The sequence below is a fragment of the Telopea speciosissima genome, chromosome 5 (genome assembly GCF_018873765.1).
Source record: "Telopea speciosissima isolate NSW1024214 ecotype Mountain lineage chromosome 5, Tspe_v1, whole genome shotgun sequence".
NCBI classification, from domain to species: Eukaryota; Viridiplantae; Streptophyta; class Magnoliopsida; order Proteales; family Proteaceae; genus Telopea; species Telopea speciosissima.
Window position 1 is genome coordinate 56,161,518 of NC_057920.1, and position 19,816 is coordinate 56,181,333.

The 19,816-nt window shown below is 41.7% G+C and overlaps 1 protein-coding gene across 2 annotated transcripts in view; it reads right to left on the reverse strand.

The window, feature by feature from the left end:
* Positions 1–4,076: 4,076 nt before the first annotated feature.
* LOC122662248 (mitogen-activated protein kinase kinase kinase 1-like) overlaps positions 4,077–19,816 on the reverse strand; it is a 59,614-nt gene continuing 43,874 nt past the window's right edge. Inside the window, exons 5-9 of one of the 2 annotated variants that reach the window (XR_006332995.1) lie at positions 10,503–10,575; positions 10,355–10,414; positions 8,053–8,171; positions 5,116–5,367; positions 4,077–4,318 (exon numbers count right to left, since the gene is read on the reverse strand). Coding sequence is in view for 1 of the 2 variants with exons in the window: in XM_043857831.1 (XP_043713766.1) it covers positions 5,152–5,367; positions 8,061–8,171; positions 10,355–10,414; positions 10,503–10,575 (460 nt within the window). In the remaining variant the exon portion in view is untranslated. The remainder of the gene's footprint in view (positions 4,319–5,115; positions 5,368–8,052; positions 8,172–10,354; positions 10,415–10,502; positions 10,576–19,816) is intronic. The other variant, XM_043857831.1, reaches the window with a different exon arrangement.

The window sequence follows — 19,816 nt, forward strand, 5'->3', positions numbered from 1 at the left end:
AACGAAGCATGATAAACAAAACCAAGGACTAAGAGGAGACAGTAGTCAGATCACGATCGCTCACCAGGAGTCAGTCTCCAGAGTTGGAGAAAGTCCTCATTAAAGAGCTGTCAAACATCGAAGGGATGATCATGAAGGGTCATGTCAAAAGACTCTTGTTCGAGGGCAGACAGCGCGAGACTTCGATTGACATACTTTAAGCCAACGTTCTTCCACTTGGTCCTGAAGGGACAATCGAAAATAGATGTGAAAAAGAACCAAGGCTTCCAATTTTTGTTCGAGCTCAGAGCGAATACCAGGAACTTGAAGTCGTCCAGCTTCTTAACTTAGAGACATCGGTAGGAGAAATAGTACCACCCGCGGTCGTTGAATTTCTTTAAGTAGTAGAGTCGAAAAAAAGGGAGTACCATCGCCGTTTGGCCCAATCTCCCATAGAAGATGTTGAACTCGTAATGAGAAACCAACAGCTGCCCTAGTGACAAGTGCCAATGGTCCAAAATTTCGTCAACCAGACGAAGCACCGGGAAGCGAAGACCATGATTAGAGGCAATCTCATATAGGCATACCTCGTTATCTCAAATGAAGCATGCCTTCTCCCAAGGTTTGGGCACTTGGAGACTGATCTTAGGAGGGACCTCATACCTTTGGTGGAGCCGAGCCAGGGGGCAGCGTCGATAGTACTCTCTACGGTCTCTACACTCCCATCTACGACCATTGGAGCCTCGGAGGACGACTCCTCAGATTCATCATGTTCTTCTACCGAGGATGACTCCTCCAATCCCTCCCCATCTTCAGCCGAGGACGAATCCTCTGACTCGTTCTCCTCTTCGGGTAAGGATGACCCTGAAAACTCATCATCCTCTGAGGACGATCCTGCATTTCCATCCCTCCCCTCATAAGTTGAGTGAGCAAGGCTAGGTCTAGGGGGCAAAGGCACCTCAACCAAGTTCGATGGTCGGGAATCCACTAATTCAGGCTCATCAAAGCCCAGATCGAATGTTTCTGCCAGAGGTGATAAGATGGCAAATTCTTCGCCTGGACACGCGACCTCTCGCATCTTGTCGAAAGCTCTCTCTAATCCACTATCTATTGACATGAGAAAGAATGGGATGACTTACTGATCACTAAGGCTGTTGAAAACCAAGCCGCAAAGTCGAGCAGCTTTACCGAGCACAAGCACACTAAAGGCACGAGGGCGAGAGCACAAGAGCGAAGAGGTCGAAGCGCTAGAAATTGATTGAATATACAAATGGGGAGAGACCCCCCTCTATTTATATGAGTAGAAGGGCGACTGAGGCATCGAAGATCCATCGGTGGTGAAAATTTGAAACAAACCAACGTCCCCAAATTTTGTGATGGTTGGATTACCCGAGTGTAACGATGACTGTCGGGGTCATGTCACGCAAAAATTGAGGAGACATATGACATGGCGGTGGCCGCATTTAATACTAGAATCAATGTCAAAGGCCGTACGAAGAGGTTCCCTCGAGGCCGGCCTGGTCGGCAAAAGGCTAAACTCACCAAGGTCGACCAAGCCTTGATGAGTGGGGGTAAATGATGAGCCATAAAAATGACCACTAATCAGAGAGTAACATGTGGCCGGTACAGAACCAGGTGAAAGAACCCGCTGCATGGAAGAACCAGGCGTCGACCAAATAGGGTCGGCCGAACCACTAGAGAACTTCAGCATCCGAATGATGAAACCGACACACCAAGGTCGGATGATACGAGACATCACCAGGCCAAGCCCTATGATGTTGGGCACCAGGCCGAGCCTTGTACACTCGGGCACCAGGCCGATCCCTTCATGCTCAGACCTCAAGGCGAACCTAGTAAGCTCGATTTAGCTCAGTTGGGGGACACCAACCCATGGTCACACCCGAAGACATTGAGGCATCCGAGGCTTAATGGTCAAACGTATCAAGTCTAATCACATCGTAACTCCCGTGAAGTGCGGAGCCACGTCAGCAAATCCCCAAATTCATGGGATAAGCTGACTCAGCGGATCAGGCCGTTAGAGATCCACACAACTGTCTCCCATCAAAATAAGGATTCTTGCCTAACCAAGAGTCCCATTCCGAATATGACTCTGCTGAGAAGGCTCCCAGTTGAGGCCGAACTCTTGCCATACGAAGACTCTCTCCCACCACCCTAAATAGAGGATCCAATTTTGGCTAACAAAAACTACTGCTGATTTGGAGACTTGACTTAAGCATCGGAGAGTCCTTGGCTGGAGTCACACCGGCACTCTTGTGCTAACTTGGTTTTTACAGGTTCATCTGTGAGTAGACCGGCGCGAAAGTTTCCAGACGCAACACCTCTTAAGGTTTCTTCTTGAGACAAATCCTGGCTTAGGATGAGAGAAGGGAAGTGGCTTCAGTCCAATCAGATTTGGGAAGCAAGGAAGAGGCGACAAGGAACATCTAATTCTGCTAGATAGAGATCGGTTAATTTGGATCTTGCAATAGAACAAACATGTTAGTTCAAAAATTTTTAACTCCATGAGCTACACCACCCTCTCTGTTCCATCCCAGGCTGTTTCTCTATCCATTCTGTTGCCCTGCCCCTTTCATCCCCTGATCTATTCTCGCTAGTCTATTTCATTTGCCACCCACTGTGCCCCTTTCCCCGGCAATCAGTCATCCTCCAGCTGTTGCACCATTACAATGAGAAGAACCCACACCCATTGCTCCTTGTCACAATGGTCGTCGAAGGAAACTGGTGTAATTATGGTTGTGATGTATGTTACAATTGGAGTGAGATTGGCCACCCGGTCAGGGACTCAACAAGGAGGTGGAAGGTATGGTGATGATATGAAAATTTCCATTTCAAAGACACAAAGGAAAGGGGAGGGGGCGATGCAAAGAGAGTCTGGGAAGAGAAAGAGGGCAAAAAGTGTGGGGAGAAAGGCGTGATGCGGAGGGCGGGGCAAGAGACAGCACGAGAGCTATTGAGGGTGTCAAGGGAGCTGCTGAGGGTATTGAAGAATAGAAGCAGAAAAAGGTGTGGTTCTGCCATTTATAGCCAAAGTTGAATATGAAAGTAGATTTATCTCAAACACAACAATTATAAAACGAGAGATATCCCATAGAACTAAATAGGGGTGCAAGTTTGACCTTGACGGCCCAAGCCCGCTCGCACGCCCTGGGACCGAACAGGGTCTAGGTTGAGATACCTTGGCCCTGAGGGCAGGTCAGGGTCAGGAATTTCCGGCCCTGAGTCAAGGACGGGTAGGGTCAAAGTTAAGGCCATGGGCTGAACCCGACCCATCCCATCCCAACCCTATCTTTTTTTTTCTCTTTTTTACTTTTTCTTCTTTCTTCTTTCTCTTCTTCTTTTCTTCATAGCCTGGCTAGCCCATGCATCTCCCTTTCCCCCCCCAAATCAGGGCCAATCAAGGTCAGCCCGGCCCGACCCTGAGGGCAGGTAAGGATTGGATTTTTCTGACCCTGAGTCAAGGCCTGGGGACAGCTAAAGGGACTCGGGATTGGGTTGAGGTTTTAAAAGGCCTGGCCCAACCCAACCCTGTTGCAGCCCTAGACCTAAACATAACATTTCTTTTACATGAAATACCCGCAAACATAGTTTCTCCATCTTCTCTATTCTACTAAGAGATTACTCTTTTTTGGATTTTAGCTGTTGGTCTTCTTTTCTCTAGAATATATGTTTGATTCAAGATAGTCCAAAAAGTGAGATGGTCTTCTTTTCTCTAGAATATATGTTTGATTCAAGATAGTCCAAAAAGTGAGATTGTATTTGTGCATTAGCATGTAACCCTAACCCTAATCTTAATCCTTTTCTCTTATTAATTACCTTAATGCCAGATGAGGAATAATTCAATGAATAAATTTTGTAAGTGAAATCTGATGTGGCAAACACAACACATGAAACACTGATGTGGCAAACACAACACATGAAACATTAAATAGGCATACTATACCAACAAAAATTTTCATTGTATGAGACTATCCGAAGATACATGACAATAAATAATTACATTTCATGAACATATATACAACCTAATGTTCAATTTTACAAAAAATTGATAATTTTCTCTTTTTCCCACTCATCTACTAAAAAGAAAGATTGCACACTAAACAAACATTTGAAGAAATCAATGGCCCCACTAGGAAAAAAAAAAGGGACTACGAAAATACAAGTCGCCCTCCTATGCAGAAAATCTCTCAACTAGGAAAAATGGAATATACAAAACATCAGCCAAATGCATGACCTTCTGGTGCTTTAGATTCATGGCTAAAATGGCCCTTGGCGTGCAGCATGGAGGGCAAGGGTTCAGCAGCATGCTCACCCAGTTGGACTATATAAAACATGTGAGCAAAGTTAAAACTGTGCACATACAGCAACAGATCACCAAATTAAAGGATATTGATAGCAGTACAGTAGCAGAATGAAATAAGAAAGGCAGAATCTGTGCTATAGCCGCAATGAGCCAATGACAGATGAAAATGATGGAGCGAATGCCATTCTGCCTCATAAGTGGGACAAACTATATGACCACTCATTAACATTGGTCCACGTGATAGAGGACCACTCGATCATCTCAATGGTTAAATTTAACTTGAAAACGAGTAAAATAATGGTTAAAAAGTAAGGAAAAAGAACTCTTATGGGGGGAGCGTATGCGCTTCACCCAGAACAGAGGGGTGGAGAAATGCCACCTGTATTGATGCTTCCACACACTCTACACGGACAGGGGCCATGCTCCCCCACAGGAAACACTTCCCCTCAATAGTGTATCTTCAATTTCATAAATTACAAGGATCCAATTTCAGTGTGAAGAATAGTGGCATATATGTAATTTCTTAAATGTTTTTAACTCACTTTTTCAACATTAACACTCGTTTTGAGCTGAAGCTTGCCTAATGAGATGAGTGTGGAATCCCCTGTCAGATTTTCAAATCCATATGCATTCAGAGGTCACACATGTCAGGCCCCAGCTAGATTACCCACGGGATACCCTAGACAGTATCCAAGGGGTTCCAAAACCATGGATCCTGTAATTCAAAGTGGCAACTTGAACAGTGTATAAACAAATTCTGCAGATGGCAGCAACCTTAATTTTGTAATGCTTGGAACATTTAAAACAATATTTACCTCATCTTTGTCACCAAAATTGATGGAAGACAAACTTCAAGACCGTCTGCTGTTATGATGCAAAGGAGATCCTGACACTGATGAAGTTGGCAGTAGCCGCTGCACAAATGAATGGTTCAAGAGCTGAGCAGCAGTGGGCCGATTTTCTGGGTTAACCTGTAAGCATTGGCAGATGAAATCCCGAGCATCTCTTGATAGGGAATCAGGAATTGGGGGCGGTTTTCCCTGGCCAATCCTAAATACTGCTTGCATCTGCGATGTCAAAGAGATAAAGAGGGTAAATCTCCTAAATAAATCTGACGCTTATGCACCACACCATCTGTATGGAATATGGATGAACAATGAGGTAAGATATTCAGTAAACTATAGGGTAGAAAACATGCAAGTGGATGAAATATCTTGTATAACAGCTATATGTACACAGAAATGTATGTGATGCTGGACTAAGAAGAATACATAAAAAAAGACGGTTACAGTGAAAATTGAAAGAGAGAGGCTACTAGTTCGAGCACTAACCATTTTGAGTCACACATAGGAATGGACGAACAGAAATGCTAATGCTAACCTCAATAAATTTGAATGGTGACAGATCCTTTCAATTAGTATATTATTGAGCACACATTTAAAATACTGTGTTCCACTTATGACCTACCCCTCTATGCTCTGCGTTAATGATTCCTCTGGCATTAGAACTGAGCTAATACGAGGAGACAATATTTTGGAAGCATTCACTACCCTAATCTCTAATCCCAACTTGACAAAATCTGATGCAGACAGGTTTCTTGGTATTGCCAGTATTACCTTGTAAACTATTTATCAAAGCAGGAACGGTGTTGTCTTTAAAGGAAGGAAAGTCTGCCCGTTTTCAATCATGGAGTATATAAACCTATGGATTGTGGATGATAATTTATGTCCGGAAAGAAATTTAAATTTGGCCACCATCCAACAGGAGCATAGTACTTTGGAAGAAGCTAAACACAGACTTGATTTCTATCTGAACCTCGACACATCAGACTGCAGCATAATCCTATCTGATGGAAGTTTTAATCCTTCTAATAACAAGGGAGGATGGGGATCATTTATCATACATAAAAATAAAATCACTGCTTCTTGAATGAATTTTGGCTATGCAGGGTCAGCCCAGGATGCGGAACTCAGAGGAGTCAAGGAAGGAATCGAAAGGGCACTTCTACTGGAATGCAGAAACCTGACCATTTGGACGGACTCGAAGGAGGTGATGAACTGGCTGATGGACCAAGATAACCATCTGTGGCCATGGACCTTTTCTTTTCCATTTACTATTTGATATACAGTCTCTATTTACTTTATGTTGGACTGTAACTATTACTAAACAACCTAGGACTCTAATTCAGCCTGCTCATAATTTGGCAACACATGCCAGATTATATAACTCATTGGATCAATGTATGTTGGACTATTTCAATTAATGTGAATTTTCTTTTTATCAAAAAAAATATATATATGAATGTCTAAACTCTACAGGTGTTGACCTATGAACTCCTATAAGCTACAAAATATGGCTCTAAATACCTACTCCATGAAATCATAATTAGATGAAATCTCTGAGATAGAAGAAACCTATTGGGTCTTCCTCTATGTAGCATGTCATATCTATTCACCTTCTCAAGGCAATACTCCCATAATAAAAAATAAAAAAAGGGCATACTCAGTGCACGAGGCTCCCGCCACTGCAGGGTCTGGGGAGGGTCATAATGTACGCAGCCTTATCCCTGCTTTCAGAGAAGCTGTTTCCAGACTCGAACCCGTGACCACTTGGTCACAATGAAGCAACCTTACCATTGCACCAAGACCCATCCTCCTATAAGATCTTATATTTTTTGTGGATGGTTTTCCATATCAGCCTAGAAGGGAAATGAGGTTATGGAAAGGTCTTTGACGAGAACGGTCCTTTTCTTCCTTTGCTTGAGGCAAGGGTGCAAGGAAAACAGATATGGTTTTTGAGTTCCCATTACTCATTAGCAACGAGAATTAAAAATTGAAATGTAGATTTAAGCAATCTTGCATTTGGAAGAGCAGCATTGTCAGGGCAACAACTAGGACTCTAAGACCACATTGATGATTCCAAACAATATCAACTAGTGCATATACTAGCATTTTGCCTTGTTTCTGAAACTACCGAAATTTTGTAAACATTTGTGTTGCCAGCTGCTACCAATAACAGGAGTGAGGAATAAAATTACAGATGTTCCTCTATCAATGCTGGTCAATGCAGCAAGTTATTGATCTGATTACTAGTATGGTTCCTCATTGGTCATCTACAGCTAAAGTATTCAGAGATCACAGTCAACTCTATTCTGCAGAATTCTCTTAGACATCATTTCTTCATTCCCTATCCCTCATCAACGTTCTCTGTTCTAAAAGCTTCATCAGATTCAATTTGGATGGATGTTTACAAGGCAACCCAGTGTAATCTGGAATTAGAAACTTTGGGAACAGTTTAGGATCTAGCCTAATGGTCTTCTCAGGCTCAACTGGTTTGGGTACTAGTTGACAACCGATAATTGTGCTATTCCATAATCCATAGTCATAGAAAGGCTTTGACTAGGGTTTTATCAGCGCAAAGATCAAAGGGAACTTCGAATGTGGAGTTGGTTTTCTTTTATGTCAAGAGATATAGTGGCTTTCTTTCCACATCAAAGAGATCCAGACCCAAGAAGGATAATTGAGTGGCAAATGAGATTATCAATTTTGGGTTGGGAGTTGATCCATGTTTCTAGGAGCTTCTATATCCATATTATTGCACTTTTCCTACTTTGTCATTCTTCCCTCTATCATTTCCTCTGCTCTTTGAAATAAGTGATCATTCCATACATAATTTATGAACTAACAAGTCAAAACAAGGGCAGAAAAAAACAAAAAGAAAAAGAGAGAAAAGAAGGAACATAAAAGAGATACTTCCGCACCGGTTCTAAAGGAGAGTAAGGTAGCACACGTGTCAACATCTCTAGGACAGTGCAACCAAGGCTCCATATATCAGCCGCAATTCCATAGCCATGCATCTTCCGATTAACAACCTGCATTTGCACAACTTGATATATGGAACATAGTACTTAAAATATGCAAACTTCAAGCATTTCACTCAAAGGTGCCAGCAAGATCAGCTGGTAAGTGCTGTGGCTTGTTATAGCCACGCCCGGGGATTGATTCCCGCCTCACCTGGGTGGGTTGTTTAACCACCAACAAACCCCCCCCCCAAAAAAAAAAACATTTCTCTCTATCAGGCAATACCAATCACCAACCAAACATATACTCCCATTGGCCCACATCCTATCAAACGTATAACAAATTATAGAAGACTTGGAAGAATATTAAAATGCAAGCTGATGTCAAGACCATGAGAAATTTTGATGCAGCTCCCTTCAGGGAAGCATGCAGTTTACAAAAGGAAGAAGACAAACAAAAAAAAAGGGCTGAAAAAAGAAAAAATCGAGACGGCTCATGGTTCCAAAATTGTTGAAATGTCAAAATTTGGCATCCTATTTCGCTCAAAGGTCAAATTAAAATTCCATATTATATTGCATGGAAAGGATGATAAATTGAGATATCACAGAGACTTGGTGTGCGAACGAGAATTGAGGTTTGGTTATAAGACCTGTTAGGGGGTGAATGTGGCTTTGTTGGGGAAATGGTTGTTCAAATTGAGATAAGACGAAGAAGGACAACAGAAAATGGAGAAAGCTGCTAAATAATGGGTTTCGAAAGGGAGATGAGAATCAGGTAGGGTAATTGGGGTATACGGCAGGGAAGTTTGGAAAGGGATACATAAAATTCCTCATGAACTGAGGAAAAAGGTGAGATTCTCGGTTTAGGATGAAAGCAATTGAAGTTATGCATGATCACTAATGTGCAGATGGGCTTTATAAGGAGTTTTTCCTGATTTATTTTCAATAGCTCGAAATCAGGATCATGTGGTGGAATATTATATCAAACGGAGGCAGTTAAGGAGAATTTGGGTACCACCATCGGAAAAACTTGGACGATTGAGAGGCAAGAGAGTACTGGAGCTAATGTCAGCATTGGACACTACAAACACAAAGAAGGGGCTGCGAGCATAGTTGACAAATTCAGATTTGGGTTAACTAAGAAGGAGAATAATTCGAGTTCAATTCGTTTCACCAATTCGAAAATTTGGGAAAAATTAGGTAAAAAATATGGATTATGGGAAAAGGTAGGATTTGATTAATCTGGGAATTAATCGTTTACTTTTGAAATTCAGAACACAAAAATTGGACCTTTTCTTGAAATTTCCTTAACATTTTGAATAGACTCCAAAATATTCATACTTTGCTTAATTTTTTATAGAATTTTTTGTAAAAAATTTACCTTTTCAAACAAAATTATTCGTTTCCAAATTATTTGCGAACTATTCTCAATGACCAAATTTTTTGCGTCTGCTTTGTAAACCCGAAATATTCATGAACTCCCAAAATACATGATTTTTTCTGCGTTCTTTAAAACAATTTGGTCTGTCCAGATTTTTCTGAACCAAATTTATTTTTGGTACACTATGGTGTTGAGAGAGTTTTCCACAAAGTTGTTTAGAATAGATGGATCCTAACACGCATCTATTTATTTATGCGGATAAGTTCCTTGGAATAAGATTTTAAAAATGTATAATCTAAGTAGAAGAGGTTGGAGAATAAGAAACAAGAATGAGATTGCGTGATGGAGCCAAAGAGGACATTAATCATGTCTGAGGTGTAAATATGAGTTTGTTGTGGGGGAGCTGTATTTTCTGGGTTGGGGTAGGTTGGACTTTTTCCAGTTCACTTTTACTGGTGTTAATAGAATGGGAAGAACCTCAACTGGAGGGGAAGGCAGCAATTCATTAGAAGACAATTCTTTCTATGGTTTGTTAGAAGTGGTTGGAAAATAAGAAATGAGAATGACATTGTGTGGTGGAGCCAAAGAGGACATTAATCATCTGTCTGAACTGTAGATATGAGTTTTTGGGAGCTGTATTTTTGGTGTTGGAGATACTCATGCATCAAAAGGACTGATATTACTTTTTTTTTGGGAGGGGGTGGTGGAGGTGCATAAAAATCAAAAGGGGCTGAATCAAAAGGCCACAATGCAACAAACTCCTACAATATTAGCCAATATTTAAAGGTAAGTATATAATTTTCTAAGGATTGGCATCGTATAATATAATAACCACAAAATAATGAAACACAGTCTCACAAGAGAAGATGCAAACCTCAGGAGCCATCCAGAATGCAGTGCCTTTGCAGGATTTCGCATCATTTAATTTGATTGCCTAAGAAAGTGCGCAACCAGCGATGTAAGAGTAAGAAATTTACATTGAAAATAGATCTATAGATAAATGAGAATGCTAGTAAAAAAACCTTTGCTAACCCAAAATCTGCAAGTTTCACAGATCCACTTGTATGCACCAAAATATTAGCACATTTGATATCCCTGTGAGTCGAGAAAAAAAAAAGTACAATATCACTTAGTCTGACCCATATATAATAAAGAGGAATGCTAGCCTACCCACCTCTAAACTGGGTAGAGGTTACACAACATTTTCTTGACACATGCATTGCAAGAAAAATATTACCTGCTAAATCACCAGTTCAACCCATTGGAAAGAATGGATGAAAAAAGAAACCAGTGAAAAGAAATTCATTACTTGGCCTCCAAATCTGAAGTCCCATCATCATATCTGGGGTTCCGGTTTCTGGAGAAATGGTTTCAAGAGATTTTTTATAGCAAAGTGCAGGTAGTCAAGAGGGTCTTTAGGCTTTCAAGCTTGTCAAAAGCCTACTGAAATCTATCTTTATCACTTCAGTCACCATGACCAAAAAAATGAAGCTTTCTTAAATACCACATGAAGAAACACAAAAATCCTGACCACAACTAGACAAATGTGGCTTAGAGAAATTCATTTCCACACATGAAGTTGCACTCCACCTCTCCTCCCCGGAAGTTTTTGAAGGACGGTGGCAATCTGACATTTAAAGGAAAGTTACAATCCATAAAGAGACAAGGCACCTTGGATTTGTCGGTGGAAGCAAGCGGGATGAAATGCTGAGGTTACTGGGTACCAAAGAAGCAAGTACGGGATCTACCCCTTTATAAACTCTCTCCATGTACGGAAAGTTCTCAGAACCACCGAACCAAAGAAGGATAACGCAAACCTGGGTCTGAAACCCTTAAATTTGAATCACTATGGGCCACAAGTGACAAATATCTCAAATTGAATGTTTAGTGACAGTATTGTAAATATTCAGAACAGTTTATGGACCTTTTAAAGAGGTGAACAGAGTAGACGAGTAATTAAATTTAAACGGGAAGGACCAATCTGGTATTTCAAATGGCTTGAGGATAAGTTAGAAACAGCATCTAGGAAGGAAGATCTTTAACTGAAAATAACCAAGAATCTGTCCTTGGATGTAATTAAGAAGAATTCCTAATGCAAGAGTCGACCTCAAACCAGGGAAACCAACGGGAGATCGATTGCAACAGGATCGATACAATGAAAGGAACAGCAACAGGATTCAAGACTGAGGTTTAGTGGGCTCCTTAGGGGTCTGAAGCAGTCCTCCAAGTATCACTCTGATTGGGAGGAAGAGTGCTGAGATCAAGACCTTCAAATCAGCAGCAGTGATAAGGAACTGATGCAGCAGCAGTGATAAGGAACTGATGCAGCCGCAAGTGTGGAAAGTGGTCTTCTTTGCCTCTGGACAGCAACAGCAGATTCAGTTATTGTTTAAGATGCTTTCTAGATCTTCACAGATGTAGTAGCAGGTAGCAGCACTTGATTGCAGTCACACAACAGCAGGAACAGTAGGGAATCGAATAAGAGAAGAAGGGGAAAGAGATAAGGAGAATCGGCTCTCTCAGCCCTTCATCCTCACAATAGGACAGAATATCTTTGCCAAAGCAATAATCTCAATCTTCATTAATTCATCTGTTTGGCTTCTAAAAACCTTACATATAAATAGGTAGCAATGACTTGCCCCTCAAGTAACAAAAATTAGAAAGTTTTAACTTTGACACGTCCTAAAATTGGAAACTATAAAAATAGAAATAATGAAATAGCAAGTCTCTTATTAAGGCTGAGACTTGGATTACAAGCACTGAAACTAAAATAGAAACTTCTAAATAAAAGCTAAGCAATTAAAATAAAAACTTTAATTTAGAAACAAATAGCTAACAAAATAGAAACTAGGTCTATGCCAAAATAGAAACTAAATTAATAGCAGCTTCTAATAGAATATTCCACCAGCATCCAGCACCTAATCTTCACACCAGCAGTCCATATCAACCCCAAATCACTGTGGAACAAGCGATTATTGCGAAAATTGGTGAATACAACCAACTATCATTAAGAATTTCGTCTTTGGACCAAAAACAAGCAAGAGGCGGAATACCACAAAGACAAAGTGTACCTCATAAAAAAGCAGTTTTTGTAATTGGCACATATTTTGTTAAACCGCCCATAAAAACCATGTTCTGACTTTTCTCTGGAGAATATCCAACAACAGTTTCCATTGAATGAATAATGGATCCGGACCCTAAAAGGTCTACGATCAGCTGGAACCAGGTCCACACATAACCCGGAGGACAATCTTATCTAACCTTGAGACCACACCTTTTTTGGATTCCATCTTCCTCAGGTGCTTGTCTTCCCTGGCATGGCAGTTTTAATAAGCAGTGAGCTGATATTCGTCAAAGTACAAACATGACTAAGGTGATAGCATCTGTTCAAAATGTGAAACACTACCTGTGTCATGTCGCACGGATGCTGCCAAAGGGAGTGGCGATGCCATACGCAAAAAGGAAGAGACTCATAGAATGGCAGAGGCAAATAGAGCTTTTGCACATTTTCGTTAATCCATGAACAGGATCTATATAGACACATAGATCCATGGATCCATACATCTCGACCGGAAAAGAATCAATAGAAAAAGAAAGAATCGGAATTGATCGATAACTCGCCGCCAATGCGGAAGGATGCCGCCGAAATGAATGGAACGCTGCTTCACTCTGCTAGATGCGTCGGATCCCGTATAACAAGCGAGCTCTTTACCCTCAAATTCAAACATGTGGGCGCAAAATGCTATCCTGCTCTATTGTTGCATAGCAATAGAATCCTGCTCCGGCTCCGGTGGGTTCCCTTAACCAAGCCATTGCCTACGAGTCGCCGGCTCATTCTTCAACAGGCACGCGGTCAGAGCCCTGGTCTCCTCCCACTGCTTGGGAGCTTACAGTTTCATGTTCTATTTCACTCCCCAATGGGGGTTCTTTTCACCCAACTTTTTTTTTTTTAATTCTGTGTCTTCTTCATGCTTCGATCTACATCAATTCCTTCTTCCTTGGACCGAAACTGATTCACGATAGAACCAGCACAGCATAGTTGTCAAGGTGTCATCTAGGGGGCACCTTGGTGGCCTTGTTTGTGTTGTCTTGCATCCAGGCCCCCCTCCAATGCCTTGGGTCTCCTAGACGCCATGACAACTTTGACCAGCGGAGACCCAAGCTTAATTCAAGAGTGAGATCTCACTTGTTTGAAGGCCAATCAATCTAAAACTTCAGGGAAAGGTTCCTAACTCAAAACCCTATTGAATCCGACCAACTTTAACTGAAAATAACCAAGAATCTGTCCTTGGATGTAATTAAGAAGAATTCCTTCTTCCTTGGACCAAATCTAATTCCCGATAGAACCAGCGCAGCATAGTTGTCAAGGTGCCACCTAGGGGGCACCTTGGTCACCTTGTTTTTGTTGCTCTGCATCCAGGCCCCCTCCAATGTCTTGGTTCGCCTAGACGCCATAACAACTACGACCAGCGGAGACCCAAGCTTAATTCAAGAGTGAGAACTCACTTGTTTGAAGGCCAATCAATCTAAAGCTTCAGGGAAAGGTTCCTAACTCGAAGCCTTATTGACTCCAACCAACAAAGCATCTGAGTCAACAATCAAAAAATTAAATAAAATTTTCTGCAAAAAAGTCTAATGGGAAGAGCATGAGTCAGCTCTGGTCGAAGACTTGGTTCTTCTCACAGGAACTATTTCCCGACCCCAAACTCCAATATCAGAATCACCCCCCTTATTTATGAACACCCCACAGAATCTCAGGTCGAAAGATTAAGTTAATAGGGGAATCGAACCAACTTGGTGGTCTGCAAATACCGCCAGCTGCAGAATACTGCAGATTAAAAAAAAGGCAATTACTATCACTCCTGTACACTTAACCTATATTTACTAAAACTCCCCTAACCCAAACTTTTTTTCTGCTTCCCCTAACAATGCAAACTTCCACCTCACCTTCTCCCCTGGTCATTCAAAATTCCGGGTTACCCCTGGCCACCAACCCTCTCCTGCTGTGATCACCCCTCCAGCAACCCACTGCTGTCCCACCAGCCACCACCACCCCTACCTCTCCCCTTCCCTCTACATCTCCCCTACAACCCCACCCCACCCCACCCCTTTCCAGCTTGCAACCACCCTCTCCCCTCCCCACCATGTTCCATGCAAAACCGCCCTCACCCCAGTCCCAATCCTCCCAAGCCCCACCCGTCGCAATCCCTGCCCCCACCCCTATCCCATTATGTTGTGTACATAAGGAGTTTGTGCTATCAGCTCATAGCTTAGCACAAAGGGTCCAAGCATGAAGGGCAAAAGGGAAGTTCTCTTTTGACATCAACTCTGTATTTGTATCTGTTTCTTAATTAATTGAAGACTGGTTTGACATTTAAAAAAAATATATGAAGTGTATCCAAACTCCACATCGTTTCAAAGCTATAGTCAAAATCTGCAGGCTCGGAAAAGAAAAAGAAAACCACTTGAGAGGGGGTCAAACGGTCTGGTTTGTTGTAGAAAAGGCAACCATCCTTGACTGCATCTCCGAATTCTTCCTTTAAAACACGTTCAATCCCCATCTTCATGGTGGTTGCCGAGCTACAACAGCTCAGATAAGGATTCAATACCAAGATGTCCTCAGCAAAATAGCCCATCGGCCCCAGCCCAGATGAGAAAAACCGAGAAGAAAAAGGGAAATTTTCACGTACCTCTGCTGAGGTTTGCCTTAATTACACTTTCACCCATGAGGTTTGGAAAATCTCACATACCACCCCTGCTTTCCAAACTAATTGACAAAAAAACCCAGTCCGTTAACTGGTGACAGAAAACGTTAAAATTGTGTTTTATTTGACCAAAATGCCCTTCATGCTAAAATGAACCTATTTCTTCATTATTTCCCTTATTTCTATTCTTTAAGAACCCTAACCTGCAACTCATCCTAAAAGCTTTAGTTTTTTCCAATGGCAGAACAGGGGAGAAGAGTGAATAACATCACAACAAAAAAAACATTCAAATGGATCCCTCAATCAGTGATGTTGGATGACAAAGCATGAGTTTTTCCAATGGCAAAATAGGGAAGAAAGAGAAACCAAGTTCATTGGTAATTCGGGGTGTCTTCTTCTCAGAGACAGCAATACCCAAAACCAAAGCCACCTCTGTTTCCACTCCCTAGAGAAGCTCTCATGCCCAACAACTAATAGGAAGACAAGTAAGGTTAGAAACCAAGATCTTACAGCAAAGAAGCCGCAGCCTTCTTGTAGAAAACCTAGGACCTGTAACCAGTAACTTTAGAGAGGAGAAAAGAGAGAACAAAAGATGGAAGTTGTAATGCTTGAATGCTTGAATTATTTAATTGATAGGTAAGTCCCTCTATTTATAATAGAGGGGAAATTACAAAGAGACTAAACTAGGCGATGTGGGACTAAAACCCACATAGCCCACTTACACTTAATAACATAAGAAGAATAAAACTACCCCAAAAATACCAGAATACCCCCACGGTGTTTTGGATTATATATTCCAACACTCCCCCTCAAGCTGGATTATACAAATAAGTAAAGAAAGAAGATCCAGCTTGAACTAAAGAAAAAAAACTCCTAATAATGCTAGCACTCCCCCTCAAGTTGGCGCATACAAGGTACTAATGCCCAACTTGAACAAAATGGGAAAAAACTAAGTTGCAGCAGAATCCAACTTGACATATGAATGCAGCTCCCAAATAAACCTTCAAGAACTTGAAAAAATAGATCTTCAAAACTTGGACAGACATGATCAGTAAACCGGGACTGGAATGTCTTCCAAAAAAGGCAACTTTCAACGATCTTCAATAGCTAACCAGTGATGAATCTCAGATTGTCATAATGACATAAAATCTTGAAGTTAAATAACTAGAGCAGCAAGCAGCGGAAACAAACTAAATCAGGCAGCGGAAAAAAATTTGTATCAACCCAACTGAAAGTCCTCAAATAGGCAACAACCAAATATCTTTAATACTTCAATCTCCCCCTTACGGCAAACTCAACCCAATAACAAAGTAGATACCCATTGGCAATGGTGAAAACTCTGATCTTCTATGTTTTGCACCGAGTGTTCCTGCAAGTTCTGCTTCTACAATATCTGCAGGTGTACTGTACATAATCCCCCCCTCACGTATAGTACACGTGGACATAACAGAGATGATGTAAGAGATAGGGCAAAAACATAATATTCCAGATTTTTCCAAGAGGTGCTAAGGCTAATGGAAAAGGAAGAAATGGCAAATTAGAGAATACCATTAACTTCCAAAGGGGTTATGGGTATATGCCAAATGTATGGGATATGAAGGGAATTAGAATTATTGAAAGGGAACGGTGTTGGAAAAAAAAGATGGCATGGCTGTAATTTGGTGGAAATCCACTTTTAAATACAGTCCAAGCCAAAGGGTAAACTGGTAATAAACCAGAATTTGCAAGGGTCAATTGGGTAGTCAAATAGGGGAATGTATTAAAAAGTAATGGCAGTTCTGTAAATAACCAGAATTTTGCAAGGGGCCCTTGGTAAATAAGAAAGTAATGGGTCATGTATGGAATTAGATTTATAGATGGGGACACACTTGGAAGGAACAAACTTTTAATGGCAAGACGTAAATAATCATTAAAAGGATGGGTAATAATTAAAAGAAGGGTAATAGAAGCATTAAATACCAAATAGGTTAATAAGGGAGAATGAACCATGAGTATGGAGAAGCCCATCGTCTTCAACCTCAAGGCTCCAAACAGCAGCGGAAACCAGGGAAGAAGAGGAACCAGCGGCAGCGGCAGCTCTTTGGTTTCAAACCAGCCGAAAACGATGGCAGTAAACACAGAGATCAGAACTAGAGAACCACATCACACGGCATTGAAACCCATGATGACTGAGTGGAGAGATCCTTCTGCTGAAACAAAGGATCGATAGTTCTGAGAAGAAGCATTGGAAAATAAATCATGGGCACCAGACCCAATCACTGGTTACTACTGCCCAGAGAATGGTGCGAGCGAAGTCGACAACCAAGGCGATAACCAAGGACTAGCAGCACTTCTCCAACAACCAGCGTGAATCAGCCGGAAACCACCAAGGCACATGGCAGAAAATCTACACTGTAAGAATCAATGTATGTTCTTCAAAAAAACCAGATCTGAAACCTGGAAGACAAAATCGAGTTTGGAAATCTCTGCATCGATTCTTTCTTTTTTTCCAGATTCAATCTGGAATTTTTCACATTGGCTGGAGCGGTAATTAATCGCATAGTCTTCTTCCATCTTCTCTTCCCCTCTTTTCTCCTCTCTAAAAGTTACTGGTTGCAGGTCCTAGGTTTTCTACACTTCTTCAGGTAATACTCCAACGAAGCAGGATTCGAGATCGGTATTGACAGAACGGTTGGGTCTGAAACCTGGTGATCTTTCAAAGGAAGTCTCTAGGGTTATGAAACCATACGTTGGTATTGAGGATAATAATGAGAAGTTATCACGATCAGTTTTCTATTGATCTCCTCCGCCAAGCAGCTTGCCCTTACCCAAGTTCTCTCTCAGGCCCAAACTCAGCTGTAATGCTGAAGCCGGAGGGATCGACGCTGGTGCGACTGATGATCTCCAGCGACTTTATCTTCACTTCTCTTTACTTCTCTGACTTAGCGGATTAGTATGGTGGTAACCTGCAACTGAAAGTCTGAAACCCTCTTCACCCCTTCACTACCTCTTCTCCTTCTTCTAAAACCTAATCGAATTGCCGCTCCACCATCGCCACCACTACCAATGCTGCCCAGTTTAAGGGGAAAGGCCCAGCTCTGCAGATGACCTTAACAAATAAAAACCAATAAATCCAATCGATCCACACATCAGGACATAATAATGACCACTTACAGCTTTGTTCTTTCAAGAAAAAAAAATCAAAATCAAACCTTCTTCAGACAATTTTAGATAAACCACTAAAAATTGAAAAAGAAAAAAACCCCAAGTCATTTGTTCCAGAAAATAAGAGTGACCCCAAAAATCCAACCATCAACCCGAAATCTGATCACTTATTATGAGAATTTCAGCTCCCAAGTCATCTGTTCCAGCAAAAAGTCCTTCATTTTCATCAAAATGGACAATTAACGGAATGTGGATGGGGGCCTACTGCAGGAACTAAAAACGATGTGCAATTCAAAGAATCGGTGCTGGGTAGAGAATAGAGGGAAAAAATAGGATCTAGAGCAGCAGGTGGCGGATGCTCTGTTTTCTGGAACAGTTTTTGTATTTTAAGTTCAAATCACCGAATGAAACAAGAACGGGGGATAGGTTTCTCTTAAGGTTAGGGTTTTTATAGATTGGGGCTAGGGCTGGAGTTTGTCCATTTGCCGTTTGGGAAGACGATTACCTTGGGATGAGTTCTTGGGGATTGTTTTTAGAATCGGCCAGGAAGAAGAAGAGGACATTAGTGCCATTTTACCCCATCAAAGGTCTATTGGTCATAACAGGACTTCAAAATTCCTACCGTTCCCAACTAATGTGTACAATTAACTGACTAGGATTTTTTGTCAATTGGTTTGGAAAGCATGGGTGGTACGTGAAATTTTCCAAACCTCACGGGTGAATGTGTAATTAAGGAAAACCTCGGGGGAGGCACGTGAAAATTTCCCAAAAAAATGGAAACTTGGGAAACCCAATCCGTATGAGAGATTGAGAGTGTAGAGGAGAGAAGAGAAGATGCAGCTATGCTAACCTTGAACCTTCAGATAGATGATTCCATCTTGAACGGATATGACATCGACATTTCCACCATCCACTATGAGGTAAGGTCAAACATCCTCGAGCACCAAGTCCATGTTATCTATCATGAGCTAAAAGGTTTAAGCAAAGTAGAAACCAGGAGAACTATTCGTCCTTACTTTCGCTTTCCAAGGCCTAAAGCGTTGAGGGCTTCATTGAAACTGTAGAATACGGAACTATTGACCACCACTTGAACTCTAGCAAGACAAAAGGGAATTGGGACAGGGTGTGGGAGGGGGATTGCGACAAGGACGGAGGGTAGGGATGAGTTTCCAGGGAGCATGGTGGGGCAGGTACAGGGGAGAGAGTGGGGCGGGGAGGAAGTTGCAAGCAGGGAAAGGGGTGGGCAGGGTTGTAGGGGAGATGCAGAGAGCAGGGGAGGGGAGGAGTAAGGGTAGTGGCGGGAAGGCAGTAGCTGCAGGATGTTAGCAGAACAAATTAGAGCTGTAATGCTTGAATGATTTTATGATCACCCCCAGCCTCTTATTTATAATGAATGAAGAAATTACACAGGACATAAATAACCCTACTATAGCCGACTCTAATAAGAGAGTCGATTGTACATAAACCACAAAAGACCAGAATACCCC